The 15316-nt window shown below is 34.6% G+C and overlaps 1 protein-coding gene across 1 annotated transcript; it reads left to right on the forward strand.

Annotated features, from left to right (window-relative positions):
* Positions 1–6472: 6472 nt before the first annotated feature.
* LOC110030541 (fatty acid amide hydrolase-like) lies at positions 6473–14591 on the forward strand. The gene is made up of 18 exons (XM_020733289.1): positions 6473–6497; positions 6634–6812; positions 7392–7521; positions 8989–9066; positions 9174–9321; positions 9407–9517; positions 10562–10639; positions 10729–10800; positions 10908–10959; positions 11674–11745; positions 11871–11951; positions 12162–12265; positions 12372–12461; positions 12599–12667; positions 12962–13026; positions 13157–13218; positions 13730–13825; positions 14374–14591. The coding sequence occupies exons 1-18, from the start codon at positions 6476–6478 to the stop codon at positions 14434–14436; spliced, it is 1572 nt and encodes a 523-aa protein (XP_020588948.1). The 5' UTR covers positions 6473–6475; the 3' UTR covers positions 14437–14591.
* Positions 14592–15316: the final 725 nt, after the last annotated feature.

Genomic DNA, 15316 nt, shown 5'->3' on the forward strand with positions numbered 1-15316 from the left:
AGTCGAGCCCAAAAAATGAATGATCTCTCCCATATATCTCAAAGTTCCTAATGAAGGGCAACCATCACCTCCTCCATACTCTACACTTTATCCACATGAGTAAGCAACTTGTGTATCTCCTCTCCTTGATAAACCCTAACTGAACAAGCGAAGTTGTTCTCGATCTAACCTAGGTAGTGAGCCAACAACCCGAGGAATATATGAAGTCCATCAGTTTCTTTCCCATGGGTCTAAAGAGGACAGCATGGGAGATCAACACCACGATCCTTGCTTAAGAGTTAGCCACCCTAGGCTTGCGCTTCGGCTACCACTGCTAACACCATGATCAAGTTCCCAACAACATTTTTCGGAGGTGAGTCTTCACTGAAGACTATTAGGACCAGGTCAGCTACACCAGAGATAACATAAAAAGTGGGGACAAAAAATTCAAAGTCTAACCAGCAAGACCGAGGCTCTTCATACCAAGGAGTCGATCACACTCAAATGATGTAACTGACATGTTGCTCTCACAAAGTGGTTGCAGAGCACCAATAGCTTCTTGTGACCTAAGCGGTGGCTGACCATCAACAACATTTTATGCAGTTTATTTGGTTAGCAAGTTTTGTGCCGTACTAGAAGGTTGAGTTGACGGATCGATGGTTAGGTTAGTTGCCTTAATGTTCCTCCACCGAGAGTTAGGAATGAATTAAAAGACCCTACCTGATCCGAAAACATGGCCACTTTTCTTTTTTTAACAATGATTTTATTCTTCTTTTCACCTTTAATGCCAGACATTATAGCTCATTCGATCCCCCGAAGGCATCACAAAACATACCTTTCCGAGGTCATCGACTGGGTGATTTGGCACATTCACCATTGCAGTGCTTGGAAGTTGATCAATTCAAATAAGAAGGGATGTAGAGCAAGTCACGTCTTATTTATAAGGTTAAAATGCGCAAAAATCATGGGAATTCAGTTATCAAATCATTGACTAAGAGTACACGTGATCTACTTTTTTGTATTAAATTCATTTATTTTTATCACAACGTCACTTTGAGGAAGCAAGAGAATCACTAAAATAGATACATTAAAAGTGTGTCAGATCTGATCCTGAGGAGATCTAGCAATACATATGAGAAGAGTATGAGGAGGGATGGTTGACTGACAGACTAACATGATGCCTACTTATTCGACCAAGTGAAGCCATCTGAGCTAAAGTTGACAAGGGCAAAGTTAACCGCACCATAAAAGACAACCAAATGATTTGAGTTCGAACTGCTCAGTCAGAAACAAGATAAAGAGACATTCGAGCCAACCTTCATGAGGAAGGCCAACTGAGGGAAGGCCATATTCCTGAGCATCTCTAATAATATCGAGGATGCCTAGAAGTCCCTATTCTATTATGATAGTCATACTGGGTAAATCGATTGACAACACCGACCAAGTTAATCCTGCCGACTCGAAACCGATTGAGCTTAGTTAAACAAGCCACAAGCTCATACATACATACATACATACATATAGATGTATGTATGTGTGTGTGTGTGTGTGTGTGTATGAAAAAGCCCAAGGGCTGATATATTAAAGATAAAGATACATATATGTTTGTATTGGTGGGTCTAAACACCCAACCTACACGGTACAACACACACAAAAGAATATAAACTATGGGTACATATAGAAATTTAAAGAAATCCAAAAACCACCCGGGCGCTTAAAAAGTGTGGGTCATCCCAATCTAGCCTTGACTTTCGTTGTAGTTCTCGGTAGTGATCCAGCTAGCATATTGGTAAGGTGTTGACCATTAGCCGTAGTAACCAAAGTATCATCCATAAGTCTCCTGAGCTCTAATAGATCTCCATTCTTCTTCTTCCGCCTGGAAGTGTAAACCTGTCATTCCTCCTCCTGATGGGGTAGAGCTAACCCAGAAGCAACAGTAGTACCCACAATAGGTTCTACAATATGAGAAGTGTGAGTTGTCGCTACATCGGTTACTTCTTGATGACGTGGAGCTGTGAGGTTCTCCTGATTATCAATCTGAACACTATCATTTATAGGCAATAGTCCATCAGAATTATATTGTATGATTTCTATGGAGTTTGTAGGTGTCAGCATCGCATCACTCGTAGTAATAGTAACAACAGTGTCAGGGGGGGTCCTCAGGTGCAACAGACACAGTCTGTCTGTAGTATCATCCTCAGGTGGAACTAAAATGTCCACAACAGTGGAGTTAAATGATTTCAAATTTGGATGAAACTTATGACATTTATCAAGGACATGACCAAACATCTTACAGTGGGCACAATATGAGGGTCTGTGCTCCATGACGATTTGTTACCAATAACCATTATGGGTTGTGTCAAGCTAGACTTCAGCAACATCTGGTAAAGTAATATCCCCTTTCACAAGTATTTTGGCCACTGAGGGTCTGGTCAGATTGAAAGTAGGCAGATCTAGTTTCAAAGAATTCCCAATGATGACCCCAATAGAGATAGGTTTGTATGGGTGGGTCTAAACACCCAACCACACGGTACAACACACACAAAAGAATATAAAATATTGGTACATATAGAAATATAAAGAAACCCAAAAACCACCCGGGCACTGAAAAAGTGTGGGTCATCCCAATCTAGTCTTGCCTCTGGCTCTAGTTCTCGGTAGTGATCCAACTAGCAGATTGGTAAGGTGTTGACCATTACCCGTAGTAACCAAAGTATCATCCATAAGACTCCTGAGCTCTAATAGATCTCCATTCTTCTGCTTCCTCCTGGAAGTGTAAACCTGTCATTCCTCCTCCGAAGAATTCGCCTGATGGGGTAGAGCTGAACCAGAAGAAACAGTAGTACCCACAATAGGTTCTACAACATGAGAAGTGTGAGTTGCCGCTACATCGGTTACTTCTTAAAGAAGTGGAGCTATGAGGTTCTCCTGATTATCAGTCTGAACACTATCATGTATAGGCAATAGTCCATCATAATTATATTGTATGGAGTTTGTAGGTGCCAGCATCGCATCACTCGTAGTAACAGTAATAGCAGTGTCAAGGGGGGGTCCTCAGGTGCAACAGACACCTCCTGTCTGTAGTATCATCCTCAGGTGGAACTAAAATGTCCACAGCAGTGAGGTTAAACCCATCCTTATTCACTTAACCCTTAAATTTCAAATTAGGATAAAATTTGTGGCATTTAGCAAGAATATGACCAAATATCTTACAGTGGATACAATATGGGGGTTTGTGTTCTATAATGATTTGTTGTCAATAACCATTATGGGTTGTGCCCAGCCAGAATTAAGTAACATCTGGTAAAGTAATATCCTTTTTCACAAGTATTTTAGCCACTTGAGGGTCTGGTCAGATTGAAAGTAGGCAGATCTAGTTTCAAAGAATTCCCAATGATGACCCCAATAGAGTAGAGAAACTGATGGTGAAAAAAATGCAGCTTGAGACAAGATAAACTAAACCATATCGGTACAGTGGGAGTTTCATGAGTTGGGTCGAAATTAGGAGACCACTTGAGTAACTTCGTTGATTTGCCTTCAATATTAAGTTATTTCTTGGAGAAAATTCTTGTGTAGTCTTCAGTTACTGTTAGTTGGATCAACACATGTCTCCTATCCATGAGTCCCATTTTCCATTTGCCTACTAGCTTAAGATCATCAACACTCTTACCATTTCTGATAACTTTCATAGGAGGGTGTCCCCACTGAAATTTTCCAATAAGAGCAAACTTGAATTTTTCCGTCAGGGTAAAAATTTTTGTTTCAGAGAAAAAGATTGCATCTTTTCCGCCTTTCCCGCTTCCCTTTTTAATAAAAGGACAATCAACTCTACCCTCACGAGATTCCTTATAACTTGAGGGAAATCCCACTGCGGACTCTACGCGAGAGTTACCCACCACTTGAGCAAATGGGACTTTGTCCGACTCAACCAAACAAGAAGGAGGCGCCATCAGAGAAGGAGAGCTGTCGGAGTTAAGCTGCAGCAAAGTTGCTGCGCAAGAACAGTGAGCTTCATGAGCAGAGGAAGCAGAACGGAAACGCGAAGCTTCGAGACTCGTCGAGCAGACGAACCCGAGCGAGCGACGCTGAGCAGACTCGTCGAGCAGAGAGAAGACGAACGCCGAGCAGACTCGTGGAGCAGAGGCAGATGAAAGCTAAGCAACATAACACCGACGAAGCAGAAAGGGCTGAGGTTGAGTGCTCTTTCATTTAAACTATGGAAAATATGAGGTCAGTTTGATTTCGTATTTTTCTAAAATTATATATATATATGTAAATTAAAAAGTCCTTCCGAAGCGGGTGACGGGATTTCGATTCCGGCGACCGACAGCTTCTTACGGGCGACCCCCAAACGTAACTCCCCCCTTTTTTAAACGCCGACAATGTGTAAATAAATAAGAATTTAAGTGGCATGTGTGTCTGATGCTGAGTTTGCTGTTTTGGAGCCACTACTGGATCAACGCGGTCATCATGATCGGTAGTTTAGTTATGTAATAATACGTTCAAATGCTCGCTCTGATGGTCTCACTGAATTGTTTTTTTCTTCTTTTAGACGCAGTCTCCATTAATCTCTCTATATAAGTTCAGGGAACGCAGAAGAGCAATGGCTGCGAACGCGCACATCCAATATCTCCTCCCTCCTAACCCTCCTCCCTTTCTTGATGGGTTTCTTCAATTTTCAATCAAAGGGGAAGATTTACAAACCTGCTGCAGAGATCAATCTCAGAGCCGACAGTGATGAACCCTACACCCATGCCAATGTCAAAGGTTCTTAGCTGAGATTTGATGATCACGACATTTAAATTTCAGTTCTAATTCGAACCTTTATTGTGTTTTTTTTATGCATAAAAACTAGAAAAATTATTGCTTAAGACTCTGCACGGAGTTCAATGAAATCACGCCACGGGTAAAGGAAAAAAAATTGGCCCGGTAACACATGAAAATATTTGTCCCGTGCTATTTCGTGTTATTCAGATATTATTGTATGTTATTTATGTGTTATTGTGTTCTAAAAATATTTTTGATGTTATAATAATAAAATAACACATCAATAATACTTAAATAACACACAATAACGCATCAATAACACACAATAACACCTGATTAATAAGAGAGTAATATTCTCTTGTGTTACCAGCATATTTTATGTGACGTGATTTTATTAGACTTCATATGTAACTCTACATGCGAAATCCTAATGCAAGATTTGGTTTCAAATTTTAGAGTTGAAACCATAGATACATACGCCTGCATATTCAATCAGGTTCTTCTTTCGGCCTTTATGATTTGATAGGTGACAACAAGTTGATCAGCTGTTGCGTGTCTTTTCGTTATCCAAAACATTTTAAAAAGCCTTTTTTTTTTACGCCACAATTTATTTTAATGACCCTGCAATATATAGTTTACGGTGGACTAATTCCAAAATTACAAATTTTATTATTATTATTATTATTATTATTAATTTAGGTGCTTTGTTTTCATATGTGGATGCTGGGGGCTTTTTTTTATTATCCTAATTTGTATTTCAACATATGGAGTGAATGAGTTTCAAGCTTGCAAGATTTTTTGTTTGTTTCTTTTTGTCAAGCTTAGTTTATTATTTAAATTTATTTTGATTATCCTGCAATGTATAGTCTCTGGTGAATTAATACCAAAATTACAGATATTATTATTATTATTATTATTATGCCTTCAGTCTCCATAAGCGATGATTGAAGTTTTAATTTTGTTATTCTAATTTGTGTTTCAACACATGGATTGGCTGAGTTTCAAGCTTCCCAGATTTTTTTTTTTTATCATTTGCGCAAAACTTGTATATTGTTTCTCAAACAGAGCTCAAGATTTGGCCTTTACAATGAGAAATTATTACATACAGACACCGCATGCATCATGCAGAGATGCATGCAGTGTCAGATCTCTACCGTCGATCACCACGATCAAATTTTTAAAAATAAAATAAAATAAAATAAAAGTGGGGCCCGCCGAAATACATTTTTGATGTGATGGACGGTGAAGATTGGACGCCGCATGAAATAATTTTTCCTTTACGACAGCAATAAATATTAAATAACCGATTCCATTTTCTTAGCCATTAATTTTTAAGTTGAAAATTGATTGCTTGCGGTGTATTTATGCAAACATTCTTTTGTCTGTGCACTAATTTGTCAATGCCCTCTGTGCTAATTTCAAAACATACTTGCAGAGCTCTGCCAACAAAAGAAAAAATATTAATAACATTACTTTTAGAATTAGGCTTCAGATGAACAATCGATTCCTTAACTTTTTTAAAAGCACAATTTAATTTGCACTGAGTTTATGAAAAATGATAGTTTCAACGTGAGATGTTTTTCTTTTCATATTGTCTTAAGTTCAATGGCCAACCTTTTCAATTTAGATGATTATGTAACAATACTGCAAACAACTAAAGTTTTATTTATTTGATTTCAATCTTCTGCAGTTTGTTACATTTGCAGAAATACCAGAATCACCCATGTTCATGGCCACTCATAGTACCGAAGGTTTGAACATCGAATTCATATAATTCAGTAGGAACCAATTAATTTTCTTTTAGTCATGATTATGCTGCACAAATAAGAATATGTTTATAGCTCCTAATATACTTAGACAGAAGCCAATTACTACCTATTATTTCAGGTCTTCATGAACAAGAGGTAACTTGCATTGATCCAAATCTGAGTCCTCCTGAACGACTTAAAGAAGCCATGGATTGTCTTCCAGCAAGTCTAGAGACCACTTTAGAGACTGGTTTCAAGCGCTGGACTATTCAGGATTTCTCTAGAGCTTATAGTTCTGGAGAAACCACTCCTATTAAGGTACATCCATCCCAAAATAAGAATTTTTGTTTTGATAGTTTTGTTCTCGTCTTCGTAAAGATTTATCTTATAACGCCCATTCATTTGAAATCTTGATTCCGCTGCATCCTTCATAGTTATTGCATATTTGTAAAACTTATTTGTTGTTTATTTAGCTTTTTTTAATGTTTCTGATAGTAATTAAGGGTTATGTTCAGCTTCACAGCTGAAAGTTAAGAGAAAAACAATTAGAAAGATTTACATACATATCACTCAATTCCTATGTATTTATATATCTAACATATATGCCATCTTACATATGCATGAAAAGGTGTATTTCAATTTTTAAAAGATAAAAGTAGTGGTGTTTTTGATGCGATATGAAAGATTTAGTTGGTAGAAATGTAAGGAACAAAAGTGTAGGTGTTAGATAATTAAATACATAGCAATTAGGTGGTATGTATGTAAATGCACTGAATGGTTATTATGGAAGGGACTCAGTTTAGAGCAAGCTTATTTGATCAGATTCTTTCCCTCGTTTTCATTAATGGAAAATAGTTATATGTGGATATTATGAAAGTTTGATGAGGCACTTTGCAGGTAGCGAAGAGATTTTTAGCTGCTCTTGAGGAGTCCTCTGCTCCTCAGCTCCAAATGTCTTTCTTCATTGCTTATGATGCTCATGAAATTCTAAGGCAAGCCACAGATTCATCACTTAGATATGAGAAAGGTAAATATATTAACCCTCAATTTAGCATTAAAGTTGGTGCTAAGCTGATTTTTATTATTGCTCATTTGGTTGATTCAATTTCATTTTAATTTCCATTCTACTGAAATCTTCTAAATTCTCTTAAAGTTGTGATTTATTTACACATAAAATTACTGAAAAATAAAACATCTTTTTTAAATATCATATTTTATATGTACAAGCAGCCAAATAAGCCCTTAAATCTTCAGACAAGTTAACTAGATGCATTATTTATTTTTTAAAATGCACTTTAAAAAAAAAAACACTGCATCCAAAGCGTGTGACCTTTCTATATAAGGTTAGGCATGCAAAGTTGCTGAATGATTATGGTCACCCAAGCTTTTTGTTGTTTGCCATTTCATGTTGAGCTCATTTCAAACTCCATCATGACCCAATTAAATCTATGAAAAATACGTTTGGGATCTACATTTTTTGGAGCAATATTTATTGGTCCAACTAAACACTTACTTGAGTAATAGCATTGTTGCGGGATTTAGTATTTCTCCTACATTAATGGCCAGATAACAAAAAAATTTAAAGAAAAATTTAAAAATAACATGATTTCAACATTTAATTTCCAAAAGAAAGAAAAAGGAACTGTTATAAGCTAAATGGTTAGAATGAAGTGTCCATGGAAAAAATAAGAGGCCTCAAAGGATCTACAACTTATTAATTGTTAGAGTATTTTGTTTTTTCATAGAAGTGTCAGACATAAAGAAATAGTGCATTCATTAAGAAAAAACATTGCTCATAGATCAATATTTTGAATAAATTGCTTTGAAGCTACACAAAATTATAGCCAGTTAGACATAGAAGGAGCATATAGTTAATGCAACATAGGATGTTTTTTCACCAAGACTCAGACAAAAAATTCCACAATCATCGAGAAAACACAGAGTAATATCTAGCAATTGTAAGTGTAAGGAACATATAATTATGCTACATAGAGGGAGCAAACTAAATTGCAAATACTATCAATATCCATAGAAAAATGGTAAAGCAGAAACTTTACACATCTTAGATCTATTTAAATTTTTGTTCATAGAAAAATGTGATGTTTGCACCACTGGATGCCCTTTCTAAACAAGTGAAAAAAATGCTGCATTGATTTCGTGTACTTTTTTTGGGTCATTTACATACATACCATCCACTTCCTATGTGTTTACATATCTAACACCTAAACTTTAAATTAACATCTATACCACCCAAATCGTTCATTTCACATCATAAATATCACCATTTTAACTGTTAAAATGTGAAATACACCAATTCATGCAAAGAAAACCTGGTGCATATATAAAAATTGAAGTTTATGTGTTAAATATGTAATGATAAATGAATTAAGTGGTAAGTATGTAAATCTTCATTTTTTTTAGATGAAATTAACTTAGAACTTGGCTCCTTAAAGAATTATGAGAAATGACTTCCCTACCTATGTTCTCTCACTAGGAACTCCAATTTCAGTACTGGATGGAGTTCTAGTTGCTGTTAAAGATGAGATAGATTGCATGCCCTATCCTACCACTGGTATAATGCAAATTTTTGTTTTATCATTTATTTTGATTTATTTTATTTTTTTTGCATGCTTAAAATTTTTCAATGTTAAAATTTACTTATGCAACTGATGCTTGCAGGAGGCACCAAATGGCTGCATAAGGCAAGGCCATGCACTGAGGATGCAGCTTGTGTCAAGAAACTAAGGTCTTGCGGTGCTATATTTGTTGGTAAGACAAACATGCACGAACTTGGAGTTGGGCTTAGTGGTATTAATCCTCACTATGGGTAAGCTATGATTTCTTTTGCCATTAAGTTTAGCCATCCTATTAAATTTATGAATTATATAGTTGGTCTTTTTAATCTATTACAGCCCAACAAGAAACCCTTACAACATTAATAGAATTTCTGGAGGTTCCTCAAGTGGCTCAGCAGCTACTGTGTGCGCTGGACTGTGTCCCATTGCACTTGGTGTTGATGGTGGAGGTACAAGTTTTTATTGGTGTAGAAATGATTTTTTCTTAAAAGAACCACTTTTCCTTTATATTATCTTGATTATGGGATATCAATTATGTTTTGAACTATTGGAGAATGAAGATCATGAGAATGGAAAAATAAATGGAAGATTTACATACTTACCACTGAATTCTTATGCATTTACACATCTAACACCTAAATTTCAATTTTTACGTAAATGTCATGCTATTTATGCATGGAATGAAAAAGTGTATTTTACTTTTTAATAGTTAAATTGTTGTCATTTTTATGTGATATGAAAGATTTGGTTGGTATGAATGTAAGAAGCAAAGTTCAGGTTTTAGATATGTAAATACATGGGAATTGGGCGGTATGTATGTAAATTCCCCAAAAAATAATTTACAAGAAAAGAATCACAAAATATTCATAAAGAGTTTACATGGTTTAATGAGATCCATTATATCCACAACTGCATAGAGAGACAATTTATAACCATCAACTTTCGATCACTTCACTGATCACTTTCCCAAACTTCTCCTATACTCTTCTTTGAATGAACAAGAAGAAACTAAAATGTTCTTATTTATGAAAGCAACATGAGGTGATGGGCATGAAGAATTATAAATGAATAGCATTTTGATTTTGGTCTCCAACAAACTTAAAAAATCAAAAGCAAAATTTATCAAAAACTCTAAGATCAAAGTGGCAGAGGGAAAGTAGACTCCAAACCTAAAGTGAACTGCTAAGGCATTAGACACTGTATGGTTTTCAGACCTATTACAAAAGATTTTATTCGTTTCTCAATATAGCATTTTTTAAGTGACTTTTAACTTCATGATAAAATAATTCAAAATGGAAAAATTCTCAAGTCTGCTGATTTGTATTGCCTGTAACAAATTGTTACATAGCTCCTCACTACTACCAGCTTGAAAGATATGTGGTCATAGGAATAAATTGTGGAAAACAGTATCATAACAACCATTGTATTGCCTAATTAGCCATCTGATAAACTTTTTCATTGAGTCACTCTTTATTCACTGTTATTTAAATAGGGTTCTGTCCGCATCCCTGCCGCTCTTTGTGGAATTGTTGGTTTCAAGCCAACACGTGGGCGTTTGCCGAACTCAGGGTTAGTAAATTATGAGTTCGTCATAAATAACGGATTTTTTATAAGCATTCAGGAGTGTTAAGCCTACATAAAATCATGTTTCATTTCAGGTTTATTCCTGTGAACTGGACCCTTGGAATACCAGGAATTTTTGCAGGAACTGTCCAAGATGTTCTTATTGTGTTAGTGATCATTTTCCGTGCTTTCTTTAAATTTATAAATCAAATTCTTTGACCTTGAATGTCAACATGCACAAGTCTTAAATACCAAAAATATTTCTTTGTTTCAGTTATGCAGCTATTGCGAATGATATTGTTATGTTCCAACCCAAATCACTGCTGGTGAGAAAGTATATAGTCATTTTTCTCTTATCTCAGCAAGATAGAATTTTACTCAATATTACCTTTAATCTAAAGTAACTAGATAAGTTAGTCATGGCCGAAATGGCATTGTGTATTTGTAATAGAGGTGCAAATGAGTCGCGTGGAGCTCAAGTCGGAACCCTCAGCCTCGGCTTGAGCTTGATAAATTAATCGAGTTCGAGCTTGAGTTCGATTTTATTTCTATATGTTCTAGCCGGCTTGTTTATTATGAAAGAGAGAAAAGAATATTAATTCAAGCTAGTGCTATAATAAAATGATAGATAGAATGAGCATTTAGGAGATAGTTAATAAGAAATCACATGATATAAAAAGCCAAATATCATTTTTAAAATATTTTTGGTAAGTTAAAAGATAAATGCTTAAATTTTAATATATTTTGAGTGTACTCATAATTATTTTTTTTTAAACGAGACTGCTTATGAGCTAACAAGTCAAGCTAGCTTGAGCTTGGCTTATAGGCTCATTGAACTCAATTCATGAGACAATTATCGAACTGAGCCAAAACCAACTCACGAGCAGGCTAAGCTACACCCCTAATTTTTTGTAATCCTCTCGAGTCTGCTGATATATTTTGCTAGAATCTAATACTCATTTCAGTCATGTTCTGATAACTCTATTTCCTACTTTGATGTACTCATCATCAAGTTTCCATTATTTGTCTGTTTGGGACAGCCTGAATTCAATCTTCCGCAACTAAAATCTTCACACTTGCTGGCAAACATTAAATTTGCCAAATATAGAAAGGTCAGTAACAAAACATATAATCCTTTCATTGTTCTAGTCTACAAATTTATCCTTGCTCATCTGTACGAAGTAAAAAACATATATATTTCTAGTTTCTTAAAACCACTAATTTTTTTGTAAAACAGTGGTTTAATGATTCCTCAGCTGATATTAGAAGCTGTTGTGACGATGCATTACAATTGTTATCCAAGCATCATGGATGGAAGGTAATGTTTCTTCTGAAAAAGTTGCAGTTCTGTCTTACATTCAATTAACTTAAATCAACGAACAATTTCTAGTTTCCCCCATATAATTTACACACCTAATTAATCTATACTAGCTAAAATAAACAGAATATCTAATGAATAAAATTAGTATTGGCTTATGTAATAATATATATTACATGTTCAAACTGAAAGCATCTCTTTATGTGCAAGGTTGTGGACGTGACCATACCGGAGCTGGAAGAAATGCGCCTTGCCCATTATGTAACCATTGGATCAGAATGCGCTACTTCTTTAGCTACTCACCTTGAGAACATGTATGCAGCTATCTTTTTCCGAACTAATTAAAATTATATTTATGTAGGAACTTTTATTAAAAATTTTAAAATAGCTGATGTGAGAATCTTCGTATGATGTCAGAAGCCATGGGGAGTTGGGATGGGACGCTAGAGTTGCTCTTAAAGCATACGGCTCATTTAGCAGCAGAGAATATCTCAATGCACAGAGAATAAGGTAAAATACTGCTTTCTGTTCTGTATGACGACCTCATTAAAATTTTATAAAACGAGATTATCTTTTCTGACTATAATAATTTTGTAAATGTGTAATTTGTTGCTAATTATTACCTTTCACCATTAACCTTTCTCAAGGAATCGTCAGATGCAATTCCACAAGGAAATTTTTAAAAGCGCAGATGTGATTGCCACACCTACAACAGGGTATCAAGCTTGAAACCTGCTTTCCTATTACAAAATAAACACAATTCTCATGTACTTACCAAACCTAAACTTGCATATTTACAGACATAGCACTCAAATCTTTAATATCATATCAAAATAACCCTATTAGCATCTTTTCATGCATAGGTTTAAAACACCAAAGTGCGTGAGATATGTAAATGCATAAGAATCATGCGCTCCATGTGTAAATTTCTCTAAAAATTAATATTTTAACTGGTTTTGAAGCATGAAAACTAAGAATTGTCCTTAAAACTTTTTATATTTAAACAATAGTGTGACTGCTCGTCCACTTCAAAGAGACGCTTTCAGCACTGGGGAACTCGACTACAAAAATGGAGGTGTGTTGAATTTCAAATCAGTTAATATACACATTTTCTTCTATTAAAGCCATGCATAGCAATATGGTTGTAGTATATATTTGAAATTCTAATATGTTGCTTCTCCCTTTATTGATATATTTTTTGACAGATGCGCTTACGAGATTCTCAATAGCTGGAAATTTTTTAGGGTTGCCGGCGATTACTATCTTGGTAAGGACCATTAAGACACATGAAACGAGTTCAGACCCATATATGATAGTCCAAAAATATGTTATGTAAAAACACTAATGGTAGATTCATGCCTATGACCTAAGGGGGCGTTTGGAATTGCTTGTTTTCTATTTTTATTTTGTTTTGTTTATCTTCTGATTTGAAATAAAACGCATTTGAATATTTGATTAAACAATAAAAAACAATCAAAACATCTAAAAGCTATATTGATTATGTTAAAAAACATGTTAATTTAATTTTAAAAATATAAAAATAAAAATCTATAAAAATACACTAAACAAACATGTTTTTAAAAAAATAAAAGTAAAATAACAAAAACAAAAAATAAAATTAATCCCAATTAAATTCTCAAGCTTTTGGATTAAAAATGAGTTAAGACTAAACCTTATTGATTCACATTCCCTAACAAGCACACACACACACAGCTGCTTTCTTCTTGTTTAGAACAAGTGTTTTAATCAGTTAAAAGTTGAACTTGTGTTTTTTATAGGCTGGATATGACACTTCAGGCATGCCAATAGGCTTGCAATTTATTGGGAAGCCTTGGTCTGAAGCTACTTTGCTCCACCTTGCTAATGCGGTGCAGGTAATTAAACCAAAGCTTTTGTTATGGATTAATTTTGGATTCTCTTCATGGATTTGGAGAGGCAAAAGTTAACTATTCTTGGCCTTTGCTCTTCTAGCTTTTATTAGATTCTATTTTTTGCAGGGTTCACCCAAGCAAATAATAAATTACAATTATGGTAGCTATATAGTATGGAACCAAGCTTTTGGTGGTAAAGTCACTTAATAGGGAAATTATCTGTAGCAGATGAATAGAATTTAAGATGCGTATGACCAAAGAAGTTAAAACAGAACTTAATAGCATAAACAAAATTGCATCCTGCAGCCTAAAGGTTTCCAAGAAACTTTTTATTAAATTTCCTTTCCATACTAAGGCCTGACATGAATTAGATCTTCTATGTGCAATTTTGTACAGAAAATAGATGTCAATAAATATTAAATATTAGGCAGTTGTTTGTGCCTAACAGACTATGTATATATAATTACCTTCTCTATTTTTGGAAGGTTGCAGAATACTGAAATTAAGCTGCTCTTAATGTCAGAAGCTAATAATGTGATATTCTTTTACAGGCTTTGTTAATTCACAGCTACCGAAAGCCAGAGGTGTTTTATGATCTGCTGAAAACTGAATAGATAAAAAGTTGAGTAATAGTCCCTTTATTATTTATTTGGCGCTATTTTACTCCCAAGTTATATGAAGAATCTTCATATTCATGAGGACTATTTAACCCACATTGATAAAATCTTGGAATTAAATTGACATTTTTATAAATATGTTGGGACTAAAATTGCTCCCAATAAAGAATCAGGGGACCATTTTGAGACATTTCTCGCTAAATCTTCATAGCATAAAAGACAATAAAATACATTTACATGATAATAGTTGGGTGAAAAGGTTGTCCAATAATCAATACCAGAAGAGCAATTCTGTTACTGCTAAATGAAGCAATATGGATGTTCTAGCTTGAATACATCTCAATATGTGTGTGTATGTAAGGTGTACCCAAAAAATTAAAAAAAAAAGGGTGAGACAAATCAAAAGTTGTCTGTTGATTTTTCAGAAATTACTGTCCTCTTTTTTTCTTCAGTGCTTTCCAGCTAAGAGTTTTAGTTTGCGCAGTAATATTTTTAAGGAAGATTTGCATTCATATCACTCCATTCTTATGTAATTACATATGTAACACCTAAATTATAATTTTTACATATATATGTCACCTTATCTACACAGAAAAAGTTGTATTTCACTTTTTAAAAGTTAAAAGTGATATTTCTTATGTTATATAAAAAGTTTGTTTGGTATAAATGTAAAAAAAGAAAAATTTAGGTGTTAGATATGTAAATATATAGCAATTGGGTGGTATGTATGTAAATGCCCCTATTTTTAACTGCTGAGATGAATCAGCAAACCACAGAGATAGCATTGATATAAAAAGGAAAAGTAACATAAATTGTGGGTTAAATATAACATACATAATTGCCTGAAAACAAATTCATAAATTATAGTTAGCCTGAT

This window comes from Phalaenopsis equestris, unplaced genomic scaffold (assembly GCF_001263595.1).
Source record: "Phalaenopsis equestris unplaced genomic scaffold, ASM126359v1 Scaffold000735, whole genome shotgun sequence".
NCBI classification, from domain to species: domain Eukaryota; kingdom Viridiplantae; phylum Streptophyta; class Magnoliopsida; order Asparagales; family Orchidaceae; genus Phalaenopsis; species Phalaenopsis equestris.

What these genes read in the sequence shown, in the direction of transcription:
- LOC110030541 (XM_020733289.1), top strand. Translation starts at nt 6,476, where the DNA reads ATGGCCACTCATAGTACCGAAG. An exon ending in CATGCCCTATCCTACCACTG is followed by an intron (nt 9,067 to 9,173) that starts GTATAATGCAAA and finishes TGATGCTTGCAG; the next exon opens with GAGGCACCAAATGGCTGCAT. An exon ending in CCAAGCATCATGGATGGAAG is followed by an intron (nt 11,952 to 12,161) that starts GTAATGTTTCTT and finishes TTTATGTGCAAG; the next exon opens with GTTGTGGACGTGACCATACC.